The following is a 20,744-nucleotide window of genomic DNA, read 5'->3' as shown; positions in this document are numbered from 1 at the left end:
CTGCCTACAAAAGACACAGCTTAGAGACAAACTGAAACTCAAAGGATGGAAAAAAATATATCAGGCAAACAAACAAAAAAGCGGAAGTGGCAATATTAATTTCTGACAAAATAGACTTTAAAGTTAAATCCAACACAAAGGATAAGGAAGGACACTATGTAATGATTAAAGGGACCATATACCAGGAGGATATAACTATATTAAATATTTACGCACCCAATGACAGGGCTGCCAGATACATAAAACAAATTCTAACAGCATTAAAAAGTGAGATAGACAGCTCCACAATTATAATAGGAGACTTCAACACACCACTTTCGGTGAAGGACAGGACATCCAGAAAGAAGCTCAATGAAGACATGGAAGATCTAAATGCCACAATAACCAATCTGACCTCATAGACATATACAGAACACTCTACCCAACAGCAGCCAAGTATACTTCCTTTTTTAGTGCACATGGAACATTCTCTAGAATAGACCACATATTAGGTCCTAAACCAAGCCTTAGCAAAATCCAAAACATTGAAATATTACAAAGCATCTTCTCTGACCATAAGGCCATAAAAGTAGAAATCAATAACAGAAAAAGCAGGAAAAAGAAATCAAACACTTGCAAACTGAACAATACCCTGCTCAAAAAAGACTGGGTTCTAGAAGACATTAAGGAGGGAATAAAGAAATTCACAGAATCCAGTCAGAATGAAAACACTTCCTATCAGAACCTTTGGGACACAGCAAAAGCAGTGCTCAGAGGCTAATTTATATCAATAAATGCACAAATACAAAAAGAAGAAAAGGCCAAAATCAAAGAATTATCCCTACAACTTAAGCAAATAGAGAGCAACAAAAGAAACCCTCAGGCACCAGAAGAAAGCAAATAATAAAAAATTAGAGCAGAATTAAATGAAATAGAAAACAGAAAAACAATTGAAAGAATCAACAAGACCAAAAGCTGGTTCTTTGAAAAAATTAACCAAATTGATAAACCATTGGCCAAATGGGCAAAAGAAAAACAGGACAGGAAGCAAATAACCTGAATAAGAAATGAGATGGGCGATATTACAACAGACCCAACTGAAATTAAAAGAATCATATCAGATTACTATGAAAAATTATACTCTAACAAATTTGAAAACCTAGAAGAAATGTATGATTTCCTAGAAACACACTACCTACCTAAACTAACACAAACAGAGGCAGAACAACTAAATAGATCCATAACTAAAGAAGAGATTGAAAAGGTAATAAAAAAAAACTCCCAACATTAGGGGGAGAGTAAATGGGAGTATGTAGTAAGGTGCATATAAGCTTATATGTGACAGACTGACTTGATTTGTAAACTTTCACTTAAAGCACGATAAAAATTATATAGGAGCCCTGGCCCAGACAGCTTCACTGCAGAGTTCTACCAAACTTTCAGAGAAGAGTTAACACCACTACTACTAAAGGTATATCAGAGCACAGAATAGGATGGAATACTCCCAAACTCATTCTATGAAGCCAGCATAGCATATCCCTGATATCAAAAGCAGGTAAAAAAAGACACCGCAAAAAAAAAAAGAAAATTAGAGACCTATAGCCCTCATGAACTTAAATGCAAAAATCCTCAACAAATTCTAGCCAAGAGAATTCAACAACATATCAAAAAAATAATTCACCATGGCCAAATGGGATTCATATGAGGTATGCAGGGATGGTTCAACATTAGAAAAGCAATTAATGTAATCCACCACATAAATAAATCAAAAGACAAGAATCACATGATTTTATCAATTGATGCAGAAAAAGCATTTGACAAAGTTCAACACCCATTCTTGATTAAAAAAAAACTCTCAGCAAAATAGGAATAGAAGGAAAATTCCTCAGCATAATAAGGGGCATTTATACAAAGCCAACAGCTAACATCATCCTAAATGGAGAGAGCCTGAAAGCATTCCCCTTGAGATCGGGAACCAGACAAGGATGCCCTTTATCACCACTCCCATTTGACATTGTGCTGGAGGTCCTAACCAGAGCAATTAGGCTAGATAAATAAAGGGCATCCAGATTGGCAAGGAAGAAGTAAAAGTTTCTCTATTTTGCAGATGACATGATCTTATTATACACAGAAAACCCTAAGGAATCCTCAAGAAAACTACTGAAACTAATCGAAGAGTTCAGCAGAGTATCAGGATGTAAGATAAACATAAAAAAAAAGTTGGATTCCTCTACACCAACAAAAAGAACATCGAAGAGGAAATCAAGTCAATACCATTTACAGTAGCCCCCAAGATATAAAATACTTAGGAATAAATCTTAACAGAGATGTAAAAGACTTATAGAAAGAAAACTACAAAACACTACTGCAAGAAACCAAAAGAGACCTACGTGAGTGAAAAAAACATACATTGCTCATGGATAGGAAGACTTAACATTGTAAAAATATCTGTTCTACCAAAAGCGATCTATAGATTTAATGCAATTCTGATCCAAATTCCAATGGCATTTTTTAATGAGATGGAGAAGCAAATCACCAACTTCATATGGAAGGGAAAGAGGCCCCAGATAAGTAGTGTTACTGAAAAAGAACAAAGTGGGAGGCCTCGCTCTACCTGATTTTAGAACCTATTATACCGCCACAGTAGTCAATACAGCCTGATACTGGTACAACAGATAACGTAGACCAAGATGGAACAGAATCGAGAATCCAGACATAAATCCATCCACATATGAGCAGTTGATATTTAACAAAGGGCCAAAGTCAATTAAATGGGGAAAAGACAGTCTTTGTAACAAATGGCGCTGGCATAACCGGAAAAAAATGAAACAAGACCCCATACCTCACACCATGCACAAAAACGAACTCAAAATGGATCAAAGACCTAAATATAAATCTAAAATGATAAAAATTATGGAAGAAAAAATAGGGACAATGCTAGGAGCCCTAATACATGGCATAAACAGTATAAAACCATTACTAACAATGCAGAAGAGAAACTAGATAACTGGGAGCTCCTAGAAATCAAACACCGATGCTATCCAAAGACCTCACCAAAAGAGTAAAAAGATTACCTACAGACTGGGAAAAAGTTTTTAGCTATGAAATTTCTGCTCAGCGTCTGATCTCTAAAATCTACATGATACTACAAAAACTCAACTACAAAAAGACAAACAACCCAATTAAAAATGGGCAAAAGATATGAACAGGCACTTCACTAAAGAAGACATTCAGGTAGCTAACAGATACATGAGGAAATGCTCACAATCATTAGCCTTTAGGGAAATTCAAATCAAAACTACACTGAGATTCCATCTCACTCCAACAAGGCTGGCATTAATCCAAAAAACACAAAATAAGAAATGTTGGAGAGGTTGGAACACTTACACACTGCTAGTTGGAATGTAAAATGGTACAACCACTTTGGAAATCGATCTTGTGCTTCCTTAAAAAGCTAGAAATAGAACTACTGTATGATCCAGCAATCCCATTCCTTGGAATATATCCTAGAGAAATAAGAGCCTTTACACAAACAGATATATGCACACCCATGTTCATTGTAGCACTGTTTATAGTAGCAAAAAGATGGAAGCAACCAAGGTGCCCATCAATGGATGAATGGATAAATAAATTATGATATATTCACACAATGGAACACTATGCTTGATAAAGAACAGTGATGAATCTGTGAAACATTTCATAACATGGAGGAATCTGGAAGGCATTATGCTGAGTGAAATTAGTCAGTTGCAAAAGGACAAATATTGTATAAGCCCACTACAATATGAACTCGAGAAATAGTTTAAACAGAGAAGAAAATATTCTTTGATGGTTGCGGGGGGCAGGGGGAGGGAGGGGGTATTCACTAATTAGATAGTAGATAAGAACTATTTTAGGTGAAGGGAAAGACAACACACAATACAGGAGAGGTCAGCACAACTGGACTAAACTAAAAGCAAAGAAGTTTCCTAAATCGAATACTTCAAAGGCCAGTGTAGCAGGGCAGGGGTTTGGGGACCATGGTTTCAGGGGACATCTAATTCAATTGGCATAATAAAATCCCACTTTGGAGAGTGGTGTCTGGGGTCTTAAACGCTAGCAAGCAGCCATCTAAGATCCGTCAATTGGTTTCAACCCACCTGGAGCAAAGGAGAATGAAGAACACCAAAGACTGAAGGTGATTATGAGCCCAAGAGACAGAAAGGGCCACATAAACCACAGACTACATCAGTCTGAGACCAGAAGAACTAGATGGTGCCAGCTATAACTGATGACTCCCCTGATAGGGAACACAACAGAGAACCCAAGGGAGCCGGAGAGCAGTGGCATAAAAAAAAAAAAAATAAATGCAGACCCCAAATTCTCGTAAAAAGACCAGTCTGAGTGAGACTAGAAGGACTGCAGAGATCATGGTCCCCAGACCTTCTGTTAGCCCAAGACAGGAACCATTCACAAAGCAAACTCTTCAGACAGGGACTGGACTGGACAAGGGGATAGAATTGATAACTGATAAAGAATGAACTTCTTGGATCAAGTAGACATATGAGACTATGTTGGCATCTACTATCTGGAGGGAAGATGAGAGGGCAGAGGGGGTCAAAAGCTGGCGGGATGGACCTGAAAAGAAAGAGTGGAGGGGAGGAGTGCGCTGTCTCATTAGGGGGAGAGCAATTAGGAGTATATAGCAAGGTGTATATAAATTTTTGTATGAGACACTGACTTGATTTGTAAAGTTTCACTTAAAGGAGAATAAAAATTAAAAGAAAAAAAATACCATAACCAAAGTAAAGAACAGAATGGAAGAGAAAGGAAAGCATCAGTGAACTTGAGAAGAACCGTGTAATGCCATAGCAAATATTTACATAGTAATTCCCCCAAACTTTCCCCTAAAGATAACTATTTCTAGGGCTCTTGTATACAGGGTCTGAGCTGACTCTGATAAACTTGCAAACCTAAAATGCCATCATAGCCCCTGTGGCCCTTTGGAGGCCAGATAAGTGGAGTCCTTGGTCCTCCATCTATACACTGCCAGCTCCCAGATGTATTTCCCCAGGCCAGATGTGTCTTCTAAAGTTCAGACTTTATCTGCCCACCCAACGTCACCCTTTGGATGTCTAATGGGCATCTCAACATGGCTCACACTGAGCCTGCCTTTCCCTGCCCCAAAGGCCCTTCCCACTTACAGTATTCTCAGTAAACAGCAACCCTGTCCTAGTTGCTCACACCAAAAGCCGAGCAGTAGTCCTGGATTTCTCTCACCACATATCCAATCAAATCCTGTTGGGATTTTCAAACATACCCAGAATCCGACCTCTCACCACACCACAACCACTTCCCTGGAGACGTCATCTTTCCGTGGTGTTGCACTTGCCCTCCCACTGTCTAATCACAACACAGCAGCCAAAGTAACCCTGTTTACACATCACTCCTCTGCTGGAAATCCCACAGTGGCCCCCATCACATTCACTAACAGCTGAGGTCTCTCCCGTGGTCTACCAGATCTTACGGGTTCTGCCAAGGTCCCCCCACCTCCCTAGGACACTTCTCACTGACACCTGAATGCCTTGCTCCCTCTCCTCCTTCAAGGATTTGTTCAAATGTCACCTCAGTGAAAACTTCACTCTATTTAAAATTGTGTCACCTCTCCCCCACGCTCCCATCCCCTTTCCTTTTTCCTTTAACACTTAGCACTAACGCACATGCTTTATATTTTACTTCTTTATGTGTTTATTCTCCCTCTCTCTCCTCTTTAGAATATAAACTCCGGGGAGGCTGAATTTTGTTTCATCACTGTGTCCCTAGAGCTTAGTGCCTGGAGCACTCACTGATCTTTTTGAGGAATGAATGAATGATGAATGAATGGGTGATTGGATGAAAACCTGAGTTGAACCGGTGAACGACCCCGCCAGCGCCGACATTCACTCCGACTTTCCTTCGCCGACTTTATTTTGAGCAAAGGAAGGATGTGGCTCTGAGGTAGCAGAAGCCCCAGAGAGGTGCCCGGAACCGACAGGGCGGGGCCCCCACGCGCCGCCGTCGTCAAGGAAACGCTTCCCCGCCCCGCGCTCAACTACAGCTCCCAGCGGCCTCCGCGGCTTCCGGTCGGCAAGATGGTGGCGCGCAAGAGGAAGCGTGCGGCGCGGGAAGCTGGAGAGAGTCTCCCGAGCCCTCCGGGCTACTCGGGTAGGGGCCCGGGAGGCGGGGCGGGGCCGGCGGCTTCGCCGGGACGTGGCGCGGCGGTCGGCGGGCGGGGGAAGCCGGAGTCTCCAGGGGCGGCCGCGCGGCTGGGCGGGAGCTCGGCGGGAGCTCGGCGGGAGCTCGGCGGCCCCGGTCCCCGCAGGCCGTGCGGCCCGGGGTGCCCAGGCCCCGGCGGCTCCCTTCTGTCGCCTGTCTGCACTTCCCCCGGGGCCAGCCTGTTTCTGACACTCGCCCTGGGCGTGCCCGTCTTGTGCACGCTTCCCTGGGTGAGCCCACCTCTGCCCACCCACCTTCCCCGCGGGGCGAGCACGACTCCTTCACGTTCTTCCGGGGTGAGCCCATCTCTGTCCAGGCACCTGCGTTCCCCTCAGCACCTGCACTTCTCCTTACGCTGGGAGCTCCTAGTCCAGCCGCCATCAGCTCTCCCCTGGGCTGTTATGCGCCCTCTGAAATGGTTTCCGTGCTTCTGTTCTTGGCCCTGCCTCTGTTCTCTAGATACCAGCATGTTCTAAGGTCAGAGTTAGAACGTGGCTCACATGCCCACCCATAACCCCCACACGCACACATCTCCTCCCGTGGCACCAATTAGCACCTAAAATAAAATCCAGACTTCTTACCATTGAGGTACATGGCCCCGCAGATCTCAGGTTTTCGACCTCATCGTCCATTACTCCTCTTGTCCTTAGAAAGCTGCAGCCTCACTGGCCTCCTTTCTGTTCCTCTGACCACCATGTTTCTAGCCTCGGTGTTCTTGCCTGTGCATTGCCTTCTTCCTCAGACAGCTTTATCCCTTCGTGTCTTCTGGTCTCAGCTTTTGTGTCATTTTTTCAAAGAGGCCCACCTGGTGTCCTAGTTAAAGAAGGCTTCTGCCGCCCCATCGCCCCGGACTACCTCACCCTGTATGTTTCGTTCATAACTTACGCACTATCGTTATATGCTTACTTGTCCACTGTAAGCTTCCTGAGGTCAGGGGCTGCAGCTGTATCCCCACTGTGCTGCAAAGACGGTGGTGAAGAAAACAGCTCCTAACTTGATGAGGATTCAAGTTTTGTGGGAATGCCAACAATTAGCCAAATAATCACACAAACACAGACTTATAGACCATGAGGGAAGCTATGAAGGTACAGAGCACCTGGCAGGGGGGTGACAGGTAAGGCCTTCCAGAGGAAGTGACCTTTGAGCTAAAACTTGAAGGATGGGTGCAGCGAAGAGGATTGGTGTTCCAGGTAGAGGGAACAGCATGTGTGAGGCACTGACTTATCGGAGGAGCAGAAAGAAGGTCAGAGTGTGGAATGTGAGGGGAGGATGGTGCTAGGAGAGGCACGGGGGTGGGCAGGGCTGAGTCATGCTGGGCGTCCAGCCACTGTAAGGATTTTGATGTTTGTCCCAAGAGCAGCAGGGAGCCACTGGAGGGAAGGGCTGAGCTTCCGTCTCGCGTAGGGCTCCCCATCTGTAATGATTGCCTGTTTATATGTTCTTACTCTACTCGCTCTCATCGCCTCAGCACCCTACACAGCCAAGGGGGAGGGCTCAGTGAAGAATGGATGTATGGACATGGAGAAGGGAAATTGTGTTACTGCCCAGGTGACCTCAGCTTAGAGTGCCTTGTGGACCATGATGTAGCCTGAACCTGACTCACACCGTCCGTCCTGGCCCCATTTCCCTTCCAGCCATTCCAATCAAGTTCTCTGAAAAGCAGCAGGCTTCTCATTACCTCTATGTGAGAGAGCACAGAGTTCGAGAAGGCACCAAGTCTGCCTGGCCTCAGCAGCGGACCCTTTTTGTCCTCAACGTGCCCCCATACTGCACGGAGGTGAGCTGGCATCTGGGATGGGGCCTGTGGGCTCGGGAGCTCCAGGCAGAGCTGAGCACTAATAGGACCCCCAGGGGAGGGTATCCTGAGGGTTGCCTCTGTTTGTTGAGACAGAAAATTGGCATTTTAAAGATGTGTTTTAAAAAGAAGCTAAATTTTCAAAAATAAAATTCTAAGGAGCCGGACCTTTTTATGTGTTACTCAGAATTTTGGGGGGAAAGAAAAAACATGGTTGAATTACATGGTTTTTTCTCCTCCGATTATAAAAGTGATACTTGTCCATAGTTAAAAAAAAATAGTAGCAGAAGAGAATGACAGTTACCTCTAATTCTACTATTCAAATATGTCTATTAATTTTTTTCCACAAAACTATTAAATTCAGGTTAATAAGTTTGCAGAAGAAAGAAGAAACTAAGGGAATTACTGGATTTTTTTTTTCCCAAAAGAAATATTAATTTCTAAAAGATTCCTCAAGTTAGCGAGAGATGCACTAAGAGCAGGGATGTCGTTGTTCACCTTTATTGGCAGGTAGCGCCCGTGAGGAGAAGTGCGCGGTCATGGGATACAGCTTGCTATCTCTCACACACTGACCAGACCCATGCCATCAGCACTCCGAACATCACTTGCACCCCAGAAATCCCTCGTACCCCTCCTCCACCAAGGTTGACAACCTCCTGATGCTAACAGCATTGATTTAACTCTTTTTTTTAAAATAACTTATTTTTGTTGTTGTCATTGAGAATATGCATAGCAGTTGTACCAGTTAAGTGATTCCTTCCTGTATGACTTCAAGCTGTGCAAAAATTCTTAACCTCCTTTTCCAAGTTGTTCCTCTCCCATAAGTATAAACTCACTGCCTTCTAAATCTCCTATCTAATCTTTCGAGTTGCTGTTGTCAATTTGATCCCATGTAGGTAGATTTTAAGAGAGCACAATGCTCAAGGCACATGTTCTTTACTAGTTAAGCTAGACTACTGTTTGGTTTTTAGAAGACTTCAGGGGATATTTTTGGTTTACAGTGGAAACATTATCTCAGGGCAGTAGTTTCGGGGGTTCATCCAGCCTCCGTGGCTCCAGAAAGTCTCACTTCCATGAGAATTTGAAATCCTGTTCTGCAGTTTCCCCCTTTTGATCAGGGTTCTTCTATAGAATCTTTGATCAAAGTGTTCAGTAACGAAAGCAGTTTAACTCATTTTTAAGTGGCTGAGTCAGGGAAAGCCCAGTTGGTTGTCTCATAAAATAATAATACTCAGTTAACACCAAAAATATCTCCACCTAGTTTTGTAATAGTTTTTTTTTTTAAACATTTCAAATCAAATCCTATTTGAGGGGTCATTCTCCCAGAGAAATTGATAAAGACTGTAATCTTTCAGCAAAATGGTCTTTTAAAATGAGAAATCCCTTTCTGGAACCAGCCAAACACATGATGGCCACCTGATCCGAGCAGAGTCCTGTCTTAATGCCAGAGAGGTTCATCTACCTGATTCAGACCCACACGCCATCTTCTCCTCCTTCCTGAGTCACCTGGCCATGGGAAGTGTAGCCTTTTACCCAGTTTTTTGACATGATCATTCACAATATTTTTGTCTCGGGAGCGTGGAAATTTTGGCCTCCTTGTTGTCCATTAGGGAACAGGTGAGAGGAAGGAGTGGCTCTCCCAGCATGCCCCTGGTTGGCAGCTGTGGGCTCTGAGTTGTCTGGGCAGACAAGGGGTCCCGAGAGGGCACTCTGCAGATGCTCACACCTCTTCTATGGGGGCAGGAGTGCCTGTCCCGCCTCCTCTCTCCCTGCGGCTCCATCCAGTCGGTGGAGTTACAGGAGAAGCCGGACCTTGCTGAGAGCCCAAAGGAACCAACGTCGAAGTTTTTTCACCCCAAGCCTGTTCCGGTAAGCCTCTAGGTGCCTGAGTTCTGCTTGAATGGGGTATGAGTCGGGAGAGGGCCGCCTCCCCAGTGTGAGGGAAGAGGGCCGTCTCCCCAGTGTGAGGAAGGGGGACCTACCCAGTGGGAGGGGAGGGCCTTGTTGGGGACTGTGGGGTTTTCGGAGCATCTCTGCATCTTAGGTCCCCTTGTGACGTGTGGGCTAGGAGGGCTGTCAGGTTAAACAGCCTCCACTTCTCTCCTCGATTTGCCACATTCTTTAACTTCCTGTCTGGCTTTCTCCGTTGTTCTGTGTGAAAGCTCAGAGGCTGTCTCTGCTTGTCACCCTGAAGGGCTCCTCAAGCTCCCCTCCTCCTCCACCCGAAGTAGATTCTTCCTTGGGTCCAGTGGCTTAGTCTCCAGGAGCCTCGTCCTTTCCGTGGTTCCCCCAGTCCCTTGAGCTCACCTCCTGGCATCTGAACTAACATGCACCCCATTTATCTATTCTGGGCCTCTGGCTCCATGAAGCCTAGTCTTCTTGCCTGGCCCAGCGGGGGCCCCTTTTCATTGAGTCCCTCCTGCAACTCAGAGAAAGACCCCAATGTGTCTCACCTGCTCACTGGGAAGGAGGTGGGAACAGGCGTCATGTCTCACAGAGGTAGAGCGACTAGGAGCGGGGCTGTCCCTTCTCATTATTTTCCCTGTTCAGCAACAGTCCGGTGCCACCCCCTGCTCCAGCACAGCTTAGGGTGAGGGCAGCTGTGGGGCCTGTGCCAGCGGGAAGGCTGGTGAGGAACAGGAGGCTCCCTACACTGCCCATGGTTCTCTCCCCACAGGGGTTCCAGGTCGCCCACGTGGTGTTCCGGAAGCCAGGTGCAGTGTCGGCTGCCTTGGCCCTGAGGGGCCCTCTGCTGGTCTCGACAGAGAGTCACCCTGTGAAAACTGGTGTTCAGAGTCAGTATGGCTGGCGGGCTAGCGCCTCCTTCCCAGGCCTGGGTTGGTAGGGTGTCGCTAATGGGAGGTAGCCTCTGAGAATGCCATGACCCACGTCTACTCTCTGGAAAGCAGCAGGTGGGAGGCCTGCCGGGTGTGTCTGAGACATGTTGGAGAGACGTTACCCTGAGCCGCTGGCCCAAGTGTATCAGACATTGGGGGTGGACAGGGGTGACGCCCAGCTTCCCAACACTAGACTCTTCCTTTCCACCTAAACCCCAGCTTGATCCCTGCAGCCCCGTGTAGGGAGATCCCAACTCCCTGGCAGGGCACCTCCCCAGTGGGAGGGGAGAGGGCCACCTCCGCAGTGTGAGGAGGGCCCTGAGCCTGGGCCTGAGGAAGCCCATCTCCCCTTTCCCTCAGAGTGGATCAGCGAGTACGCAGACTCAGTGCTGGACCCCGAGGCCCTGAGGGTGGAAGTGGACACATTTATGGAGGCGTATGACAAGAAGATAGCTGAGGTCGGGGCAGCCGCCTGTGTGGCAGTGGGGGATGGTGCCACTGGGGGTTGAGATGTGGCCCTTGAGGGTGGAGGCAGCCGCCTGTGTGGCAATGGGGGATGGTGCCACGGGGGGTTGAGATGTGGCCCTTGAGGGTGGAGGTGGCCAGCCGTGTGGCAGTGGGGGATGGTGCCACAGGGAGTTGAGGCGTGGGCCTTGAGAGTGGGGGCAGCCGCCTGTGCGGCAGTAGGGGGTGGTGCCACCAGGGGTTGAGGTGTGGATCTCAAGGGAGGGGACGGCAGCCTGTTCTTGGTCACTCTTAGAACCCCGGCTCTCTTCCCCATGGAGTCACCTGGCTGGGTGATGTCTGTTCTCTGAGTCACTGCTAGGGGACAACCGTGGAGGCAGTGTTGGCGGGTCTGTGCTGCCTCCAGTCTTCCCTCTCTTCTTCCCTTCCTCCCTACCTCCCACTCTCCCGCTGACTCTTTGGCCCCCCTCCACCCGCCAGTACTTAGCAACACAGGAGAGGGCAGTGGGCGCCACACTGCCCGTGGTGGGGTCTCAGTGCAGGGCTCGTGAGCCCTGATGGCAGGCAGCCTTCTCAGCAGGATGGGGTGACCCAGGCACTCGCTCCCCAGGCCTGCCTGCCAACAGGGCTCCCGTGCCTTGCAGGAGGAAGCTAAGGCCAAGGAGGAGGAGGGAGTCCCTGACGAGGAAGGCTGGGTGAAGGTGACCCGCCGTGGCCGGCGATCCGTGCTGCCCCGGACGGAGGCTGCCAGCCTGCGTGTGCTGGAGAGGGAGAAGCGGAAGCGTGCCCGCAAGGAGCTGCTCAACTTCTATGCCTGGCAGCACCGCGAGAGCAAGATGGAGCGTAAGGACCACCCAGAGCCCTGCCCTCATGTCCCACTGCCCTCAGCGTGCAGGCCCGGCCTGGGGGCACTCTGCTGCAGAGGCCACTCCAGGCCCCTGAGAAGGTCGTGCTGGAACCCGCACCTCCAGCTAAAGCTGGACTGCAGAGGGCGGAGCTCAGCTGCCTGCAGTGGGTGCAGAGAGGGCCGCTGCCTGACTGTGTGTGGGTGGGTGATGACGCAGGTATGTGTGGTGGGGTGGCCTGCGTGTGTGTGTTGGTGCACGTGTGAGGGAGTATGTGCGTATGGCACGGCAGGCCTGAGTGGTGGAGCGGCTGCATAGATCACGTTCCCGTGGGTGAGCACCGAGCACCGTGGCGCCACTCTTGGTGGTGATGGTGCTGAGGTCACTGCCCCAGCCGGCTGGTCCTGGCTTGTCCCTTCATCTGTGCCCAGGGGGAGGATCCTGGCCCTGGCCTGGCCTTGGGAGAGGCCCTTTTTGCTTTCTCTGTTACTGGTGAAGTGTTCATGTGATTCCACCCACAGGCTGGTTTCCTTGCAGTACCCAGACCACTTCTGGAAAGCAGATCAGTGGGGGGAATACTCCCCAGTGGGGCTGGGGGAGGCCCCCCATGCTGGAGCCCCCCTGGTGGGAGCAGTAGAGCGAACCCCAGCCGGGGCCGCTCTGTCTGACTTGGCCTCTTTCTCCTTGCCCCCAGACCTGGCACAGCTGCGTAGGAAGTTTGAGGAGGACAAGCAGAGGATCGAACTGATGCGGGCGCAACGCAAATTCCGACCCTACTGAGCCGGCCGGGCCTCAGGGCCCCTGTGGCAGAGCACAGTGACTGAGGCACAGGGCCAGCGGGGAAAAGGGGCCAGGCCTGAAGGACACGTCTCCATCAGGAGGGGCTACCCTGACGAGTGGCATCTCTGAAGCCCTTCTGAGTTCACACAGGCAGGAGGGAAGGACAGCATCGGCCTTGGTCCTGATGTGACTAGGCCTGGCCAGTGTGAGGATTTGGCTCTCAGGACCTGCCTCCCAGGAAGCGTCATCCACACGCCACCCTCCACCCCTGACAGGGAAGCCCTCCTGGTGGTGAGACAGCTGCAGGAGCAGTGTGGACACGAGGTCAGTTATTCCTCATCCGTCAGGCAGCAGGGACAGGCGGCAAGAGCCACGGGGGCCTGTCTCAGCCCCTTCATCCTCCAGCCTGTGCCAGGTCACTTCGGATTATTAACCACAAGGCAGAACCCCCAAATGTGGACACCATCTCCCCTGCTGAATTCACAGATATTAAAGCCAGACTCTCAGAGCCCCCTGGCCCACCCTGGGATTCTCCACAGCGCAGCCTGTACTTTTGAAACCGGTGAGGCCTGGCTCTGCACCGGCTCAGCTGAGGGCTGGGGGGGGGGGGGGGGGGAGACGAGTCTGGCCAGCACAAGGTTTCTGCAGCCCTCGGCCCAGGGCTACAGCCGGCATGGCCCCCTGCTCGCTCTGTAGAAAGGTGCTGATGATCCTTGCCACTTGCGAGGTTTGTTCATGTGGACTTAGTGGTTGCCAGGGACTCCCACATCCTGGCACTGCTGGAGAAGGGAGGCAGGAGCGAGGTGAGCTGGGCCCCAGGAGGGCTTGTAAACTTGGGTTACATCTCATACCTCCTGGGTGTGTGCTGGGGGCCTCCTTTGCCTATCCCCCCCCGTACCCCAGCAGTTTAGAAGTGTCCTTGAGGTGAGCACTGCTCCCTGCGTGGAGGTTCACGGCCCGCGCTGGGCCACTCAACCCTGGCCTGAGCCAGTGAGGAAGGCCTGATGGGGAGTAAAGTGTCCAAATGGAACACCACAGCATGGGTTTTGGCCACTCTGGCTGTGAAGCTGGGTAGCTTGGTGGGGTGGGGGCTGGAGAAGATGGAGCCAGCCTGGCCCTGTCAGGGGAGGGCCCACAAGTGTAACGCTGAGATCTGATTCAGGGACCACCCAGGTGGGAGTTCTTGAGGATGAGCCCATTTTCACTCCCACCCTGCCTTGGAGACAGGAAGGCTGTGCCCTTTGCAGCTCCGCTCTGCCAGGTGTTCCAGGGACCCAGGCAAGAGTCAATGTCAGCACAAGCCTCCAACTTTGAAACCCACAGCCACCTGCAGCCAAGGCAGCTGCTGATGTGACGTTAGCAGGACGAGGTATGTAGTGACTTGATGTGTTGGGGGCCTTCTAAGACTGTGAAGCTGTCTCTGGCTGAGTTGGGCTTTGTCCAGGGAGATGTAAGAGAACAATAAAGCTGGGAGATTGTGTTGGTGTTGTCTCCACGTCCTGTGCTCTGACCCAAAGTGACCCAGCCCTCCGGGGACTTGAAGTGCACAGGAGGTGAGGCCTGAATGCTCCTGGGGGTCATGAGGTCCTGTGCCAGGCCCGGGTTAGACCGGAGCCCAGTGGGGTCCCAGTGCAGGAAGGGGTGGGGCGGGACGGGCAGCCGGGGGTCAGTGGCTCACCTGGTGCAGGACTGACTGGGGCATGCTAATTATGAGAAGTGTGGGCTCCATGTCGGTGTCCCCTCCTCACACTGGTAACCCCTGGAGTGCTGAGAACGAGAGGTCAGGGTTCATCTGAGGAGCCATCCCTCCCCGGGCTCCCAGGCTCCCGAGGAGAGAACAGGCCTGGGCACAGCCAGGTCCCTTTCAGTGCTGGCCGACAGTCATGGCACCTGGCACAGGCCAGGTGGGGCTCCATGACTGGCCCATGACCACAGCCACTGAGTGGCAGAGCCGGGATCTGAGCAGCGCTCAGGTCCACACGTTTTAACCCCGTTTGCTGTAAACATGCCAACCCTGTTCCATGTACGAGACACAGGTGCCCCGGAAAGCCACAGGTCCTGCCTCGTAAGCACCAAGTCCAGGGCAGTTGTAGGCAGGGGCGTGGGGGCTAAGCCGCAGTAGAGGATTCCGAGGGGTGATGGGGGGCCGGGGGGTTGGTGATAGCAGCTGCACAGCCCCGCCTGGCAGTGGTGGAGGCGGTCCCCGGGCTGCTGGGGGCTCCCTAGGGCAAGGCTATACTGTAATGGCTGCCAGTGTCTGCCTTCCATGTTCCCGTTAGAGCCTCGCCCGGCGTCTCTCCCACAAATACCAGCTGAAAGAAAGTTGTGGTGTCCTTGCCTGTCCCTGCTGTCTGAGCCCTCCCATTGCTTCACTGCCCCTCTTGCCCAGACCTGCTGCTGGGAGCTAGGGGGGCTTTCTGGGGAAGGTCACACAGGGCAGTGGTGAGGTCTCACTACTGGGAGAACTGGAGACCCCTCGCCACCATCCCCCTGGGCACTGAAGGGCTGGCTGCCCAGACTCACTTGACAGGTAGGACGTGGGCCTGCAGCTTCCAGATGTAGTGCGTGAACAGGTCCCTGCTGGTGAAGTCAACGCAGTGCTCTGGCTGCAGACAAAATCACAGTGAGTTCCAACCGGACAGTACCAGGCGCTCTTGTCGGCCAGAGCCCTGTCTCTGTCGGGGCAGCTGGGTCCTAGAGGGTCACCGCCACCATCTCCTCGCTGGACCCAGCGCAGTATCCGATCTCATCACCCCCTTGGCGAAGGCTTCTTTAATTCCTGTGGGCAGGAGACTCTCCTTACCCCTTGTACCAGAACGCAACTACATTTCCCAGACTCCCTTGAGGCCAGGTGTGGTAGTGTGGCTAAATGCAGAGAAGTGACCCAGCCCTGGGTTTTAGGGCTGAGGCGTGGCCCTTCCACAGCCTGTTTCCCCATCCACAGACTGCCTGCTGCCCTGCCCCCAGCCTGAGCCCAGGACTGCCAAGCAGAGCCGCCAGCTGCCTGGGGTGCAGAGAGCGACACCTTGATGTTCCCACAGTCTCGTTGCCCTCCGTCACAGGCTCACAGCCCTTACCACCCCACCTCATGATGGCTGAATATTTCCAGGTCTGTGCTGTCCAAAAGGAGCACTGGTGGTACAGACAGTTAGGCACTCGACTCCTAACCGAAAGGTGGGGAGTTCTAATCCACCGGCTGCTCTGTGGGAGAAAGAGGTGGCAGTCTGCTCTGTAAAGATTACAGCCTTGGAAACCCTAGGAGCAGTTCAGCCCTATCCTACAGGGTCGCTATGAGTCAGAATCAACACGACAGCTGGGATTGGTTTGGGGCGCTGTCCGACGCTTGAACAGCAGCCGCGTGTGGCTGTCGAGCACCTGAAATGTAGCTCGTTCAAACTGAGGTGTACCTCGGTGTAAGTGGGCATTGGATTTTGAAAGCAGTCTGAAAAAATGTAAAATAACTCAATCATTTTTTATATTGGTTACGTGTTAAATGATAACATTTTGGGTATACTGAATTAAATAAAATATATTATTAAAATTAATTTCACCAATTTCTTTTTACTCTTTTAATACAACGACTTCATTGTTAGTTGCCGTCAAGTTGGTGCCCACTCATCGCGACCTCACGTCTAACAAAACTAATTGCTATGCAGTCCTGCTCCATCCTCACGATCATTGGCATGTTTGAGACCATTGTTTGCGGCTTTTTTTTTTTTTTTACCAGAGCGCCTTCCAAACACGGGGCCCACTTTCCAGCACTATATTGGACAATGTGCCATTGTGATCCATAAGGTTTTCACTGGCTAATTTTTGGAAGTAGATCACCAGGCCCTTCTTTCTAGTGTTAGTCTGGAAGCCCTATTGAAACCTGTCCACTGTGGGTGACCCTGCTGGTATTTGAAATACCAGTGGCATAGCTTCCAGCATCATAAAACCAACCAAACCAGACCCAGTGCCGTCGAGTTGATTCCAACTCATAGCGACCCTATAGGACAGAGTAGAACTGCCCCGTAGAGTTTCCAAGGAGTGCCTCTCAGATTTGAATTGCCAGTCCTTTGGTTAGCAGCCATAGCGCTTAACCACTACGCCACCAGGGTTTCCGCTGCAGTACAACACACTGACAGATGGGTGATGGAACATGACTACCAGCAAATGTAAAATGTAGTTACTTCATTGGCCAGTGCTGCTGTAGACAGCTAACTCTCTGAGGGCAGAAGCTGGCAGAATGTTCTCTGAATCTGTGCGTTGCAGCAAAGAAGGAGCTCAAGAAATGTGTGCCAAGTGGATTAAGTCAAGAAAGCTCCCATTAGGACGGATTCATTAGGTCATCCCAATACTCGTACACTGTTGTGATGAACATGAAATTCCTATGAACACACACACACACACACGGGTCTGCTCACACCATCATGAAAACATGGTGCCATTGTGCTGCCCTGAACCTCAACCAACCACTTCCTGCCCTTCAGGATAAAGTGACCTTCAGTGCCTTTCCAGAAACGGTTTCCCATGTCATGCGCAATACCAGATGAACACAGGAAAGAGAACAAGATTTATCGAGGCCACAGACTTGCTCTTCTGCAGCACAACGTCTGTAGCTCCTGGTGGGCACCAGTACTAATGCACACACTACAACACAGTGCTTTACAGAGGAGGGGATAGAGGCTCCCAAAGGCTGAGTAATGGTGTCACAGTCAACAGCTAATAGGAGACAGCGCCAGGACTCAAACCCAGGCCTGGACTTCCACTCCCTATGCAGCCTCTTCCAAAAAAAATCAAACCACTGCCATCGAGTTGATGCCGACTCATAGAGCTGCCCCATAAGGTTTCCAAGGCTGTAATCTTTACAGAAGTAGACTGCCACAGCTTCCTCCTGTGGAGCGGCTGGTGGGTTCGAACCACCGACCTTTCGGTTAGCAGCCAAGTGCTTAACCCCCGCACCAACAGAGCCTCTTACACTTGCTTTCAATCATCTTTTTTTGGCCAGGACTGGGGACTCTGGCTTGGGGCCTCAGTCAGGCCCTCAACTTAATTAAATCTTGGTCCCCAAGGCTAGGATTAGAGGAGGCCATTTTCCACTCATGTCTGCAAACATGAAAATACAACCTGAGTCTGAGTTTTTGCAGCAGTTTCCTAAAAGGCGACAATCGGAGGGTATTTCTCCAAGGAAGCCTTTATGAGTGACGGCCACTGAGTGTGTACATTTTTTGTTTATCTTCTTTTCCTCTCTTCTACAAATTTCTTTTTAGCTTCTTTTCCTACTTCACCTTCACTCTTTGATCCATACTTTGTTTTGTTTTTGTAATTAAGGTGTGACTTATAGAAATTCCACAATCTAAGTGCTGGTTCTGATGGACTTTTACACATGGATAAAAGCCCATTGTCATCGAGTCGATTCTGACTCTCAGCAACCCTAGAGGACAGAGTAGAACTGCCCCATAGAGTTTCCAAGGGGCGACTAGTGAATTCCCCCTGCTGAGCTCTTAACCGCTGTGCTACCAGGGCTCCATGCACATGGATACAGCCATGTAACTACAGTGAAACCTGTGAGAGCTGGAACTCGACTAGACCACCTTGTTTTACCGGGTCTCGCAAGTTTTCTGCCTTTGACAGGGTGCAGCCTCAGCACTTCTCTGTCGCTCATTTTGGTGGAAAATACTTGCGTTCTTCTCTGACAGGTTTACGCCTTATACCAGTTCCAGCTCTCGCAGGTTTTAGTCTCTTACTCGGATCAAGACACAGAACACAACCAGCACCCAGCAGGACCCTTCGCACGCCCTCTTGTCATACCCTCCAAGGAGACCCATTATTCTGTCCTTTCTCCCCATGGATTAGTTTTGCCTCTGTTTGAACCTCACAGAAGTGAAATCACACAGCGTGGCTCAGCCTCCTCATCCGTACACTGTGGATAACAGCAGCACCTGCCTTGGGGTTGTGAGGATGAAATGAGCAAATGCGTGTAAAGCGCAGTCTGTGTGGCCAGTGAGGTTAGCCTTGGCGTTGGCGTTCGGTGCTGGTGCTGTATTGGCGGTGGTGTCGGTGTTCATGTCCGTGGGAAGTGTTGGTGTTGGTACATTTCTCTCTGGTAGAAAGCGAGCCCTGATGTATGCCGCCCCTGTCCAGCTCAGTTTGGGCCACATCTTGACTGTCAGGACTTGCTTACCCCCAGCCCTCACCACAGGGAGACTGATGGTTCAAGAGGGCAAAGTACGAAGGGACCCCCAGAAGACAGCAGCACTCATTCCAGCGACCCTCTGGTCTGTTCAGCACCAGGTCTGGAGACAGAAGCACAAAGACGTGGCCTCACGCTGAGCACCGTCTATCAGGGTCGGGTGGACTCGGCTTCCCTGGACCCCAGGCCCTGCCAGCCAGAGCTCATTCCTTCTTCTTTTTTTTTTAAATAATATTTTATTGTGTTTAAGGTGAAAGTTTATGCAGAAATTAGGTTTCCATTGAACAATTTCTACACAAATTATTCAGTGATATGGGTTACATTCTCCACAATGTGTCCTCATTCTCATTCATTCCATTCTGCCTGTACCATTTCCAATACTCTAGTTTCCTTGTCCCCTTTCCTTCTAGTCTTTGCTTTAGAGTAATTTTTGACCATTTGGTCTCATAAAGATGATTTTTTCAAGGAACTCATTACTCTCAGGTGATATTCTTTATTTTATGAGTTTATCTGTTATTCAGCTAAAAGGTGACCTCGAGGGGTAATTCCAGTTTAAGGTTTAAAGAGTATCTGAGGGTGATAGTCTTGGGGAGTCCTCTAGTCTCAATGGGTCCAGTAAGTCTGGACTTTTTAAGAATTTGAATTCTGCTTCACATTTTTCTCCTGTTCCCTCAGGATCCATCTAGCGTGGCCCTGATCAGAATGGTTGGCAGTGGTCAGTAGTGGTAGCCGGGCACCATCTAGTTCTTCTGGTCTCAGGGTAGATGAGGCCGTGGTTCATGTAGTAGTCCTGAAGACTACTTTCTTCTCTGAGTCTTTGGTTTCCTATTTCTCTTTTGTTCTGGATAAGTAGAGACCAGTAGTTGCACCTTAGATGGCCACTCAAAAGCTTTTAGGACCCCAGACAGTATTCACCACGTTGGGATGTAGAACATACACTTTATGAACTATAGTATGCCAATTAACTGAGCTGTCCCACGGACTATGGTCCTAAGCCTTTGCACCCAGGAAACCAATCTCACAAGGTGTTTGATTATGTCTGTGTAACTTTGTCCCGTGTAGTTTATTATGTATACGGCCATACATGCATGCATGCACATACCTGTATGTACATATGCCTACAGATATATATGTACCCATTTCTTCTGCCTGGACTTCTGCCCTGATTTGCTCAGCTGGATCCGACTCCTGGGATTCAGCTGGAGCAGAGCTGGAGCACAGCCTTGATCACGGGTACAGCGCTGCACCCCAGCCACCCCACCTCCGAGAACCTTACGATGTTCACGCAGATCCTTCAGTAACCAAGAATCGTGTCTCCATTTGTCAAAGAGACACTGAGGGAGAAACGGAACCTTGGAGAATTTGAAAGGCCTGCGTGGCCACTGGCTTCAGGCAGTTACTCGGCTCTCTGCCAGCCAGCCTGATAGGTGACAACAGCTCAGCCTCCCCTGAGCAAGAGGGGACCTAGTGGTTCCACTGCTGGGCAGTATCCCCTCCAGCAGCAGCTGTGCCTGCTTGGGGGTGTCAGGAGATGTGTAAACAACACTTCCTGCAGGATGCAGGTGATTGCAAAATCCTGGGAGCCCCCGCTGTCAGCCAGAGCCTGGGCAAGCAGACCACAGTGTGGCTGCAGG

General features: G+C 49.9%; 1 protein-coding gene across 1 annotated transcript; it reads left to right on the top strand.

Moving 5' to 3' along the window:
• The first annotated feature begins 6,079 nt into the window (after positions 1–6,079).
• On the top strand, positions 6,080–14,415 carry RRP7A (ribosomal RNA processing 7 homolog A). Its single transcript, XM_049884559.1, has 7 exons — positions 6,080–6,162; positions 7,848–7,990; positions 9,752–9,877; positions 10,686–10,803; positions 11,206–11,303; positions 11,955–12,153; positions 12,850–14,415. The coding sequence occupies exons 1-7, from the start codon at positions 6,090–6,092 to the stop codon at positions 12,933–12,935; spliced, it is 843 nt and encodes a 280-aa protein (XP_049740516.1). The 5' UTR covers positions 6,080–6,089; the 3' UTR covers positions 12,936–14,415.
• Positions 14,416–20,744: the final 6,329 nt, after the last annotated feature.

Source organism: Elephas maximus, chromosome 4, assembly GCF_024166365.1.
Source record: "Elephas maximus indicus isolate mEleMax1 chromosome 4, mEleMax1 primary haplotype, whole genome shotgun sequence".
Classification (NCBI taxonomy): Eukaryota; Metazoa; Chordata; class Mammalia; order Proboscidea; family Elephantidae; genus Elephas; species Elephas maximus.
The sequence above is the reverse complement of the archived record's forward strand: the minus strand, read 5'-3'. Positions and strand labels throughout refer to the sequence as shown.

Coding starts and splice junctions, on each gene's coding strand:
- RRP7A (XM_049884559.1), top strand. CDS start 6,090: ATGGTGGCGCGCAAGAGGAAGCGTGCGGCGCGGGAAGCTGGAGAGAGT. Junction 11,304..11,954: donor ATGACAAGAAGATAGCTGAG/GTCGGGGCAGCC, acceptor CGTGCCTTGCAG/GAGGAAGCTAAGGCCAAGGA. Junction 12,154..12,849: donor CCGCGAGAGCAAGATGGAGC/GTAAGGACCACC, acceptor CCTTGCCCCCAG/ACCTGGCACAGCTGCGTAGG.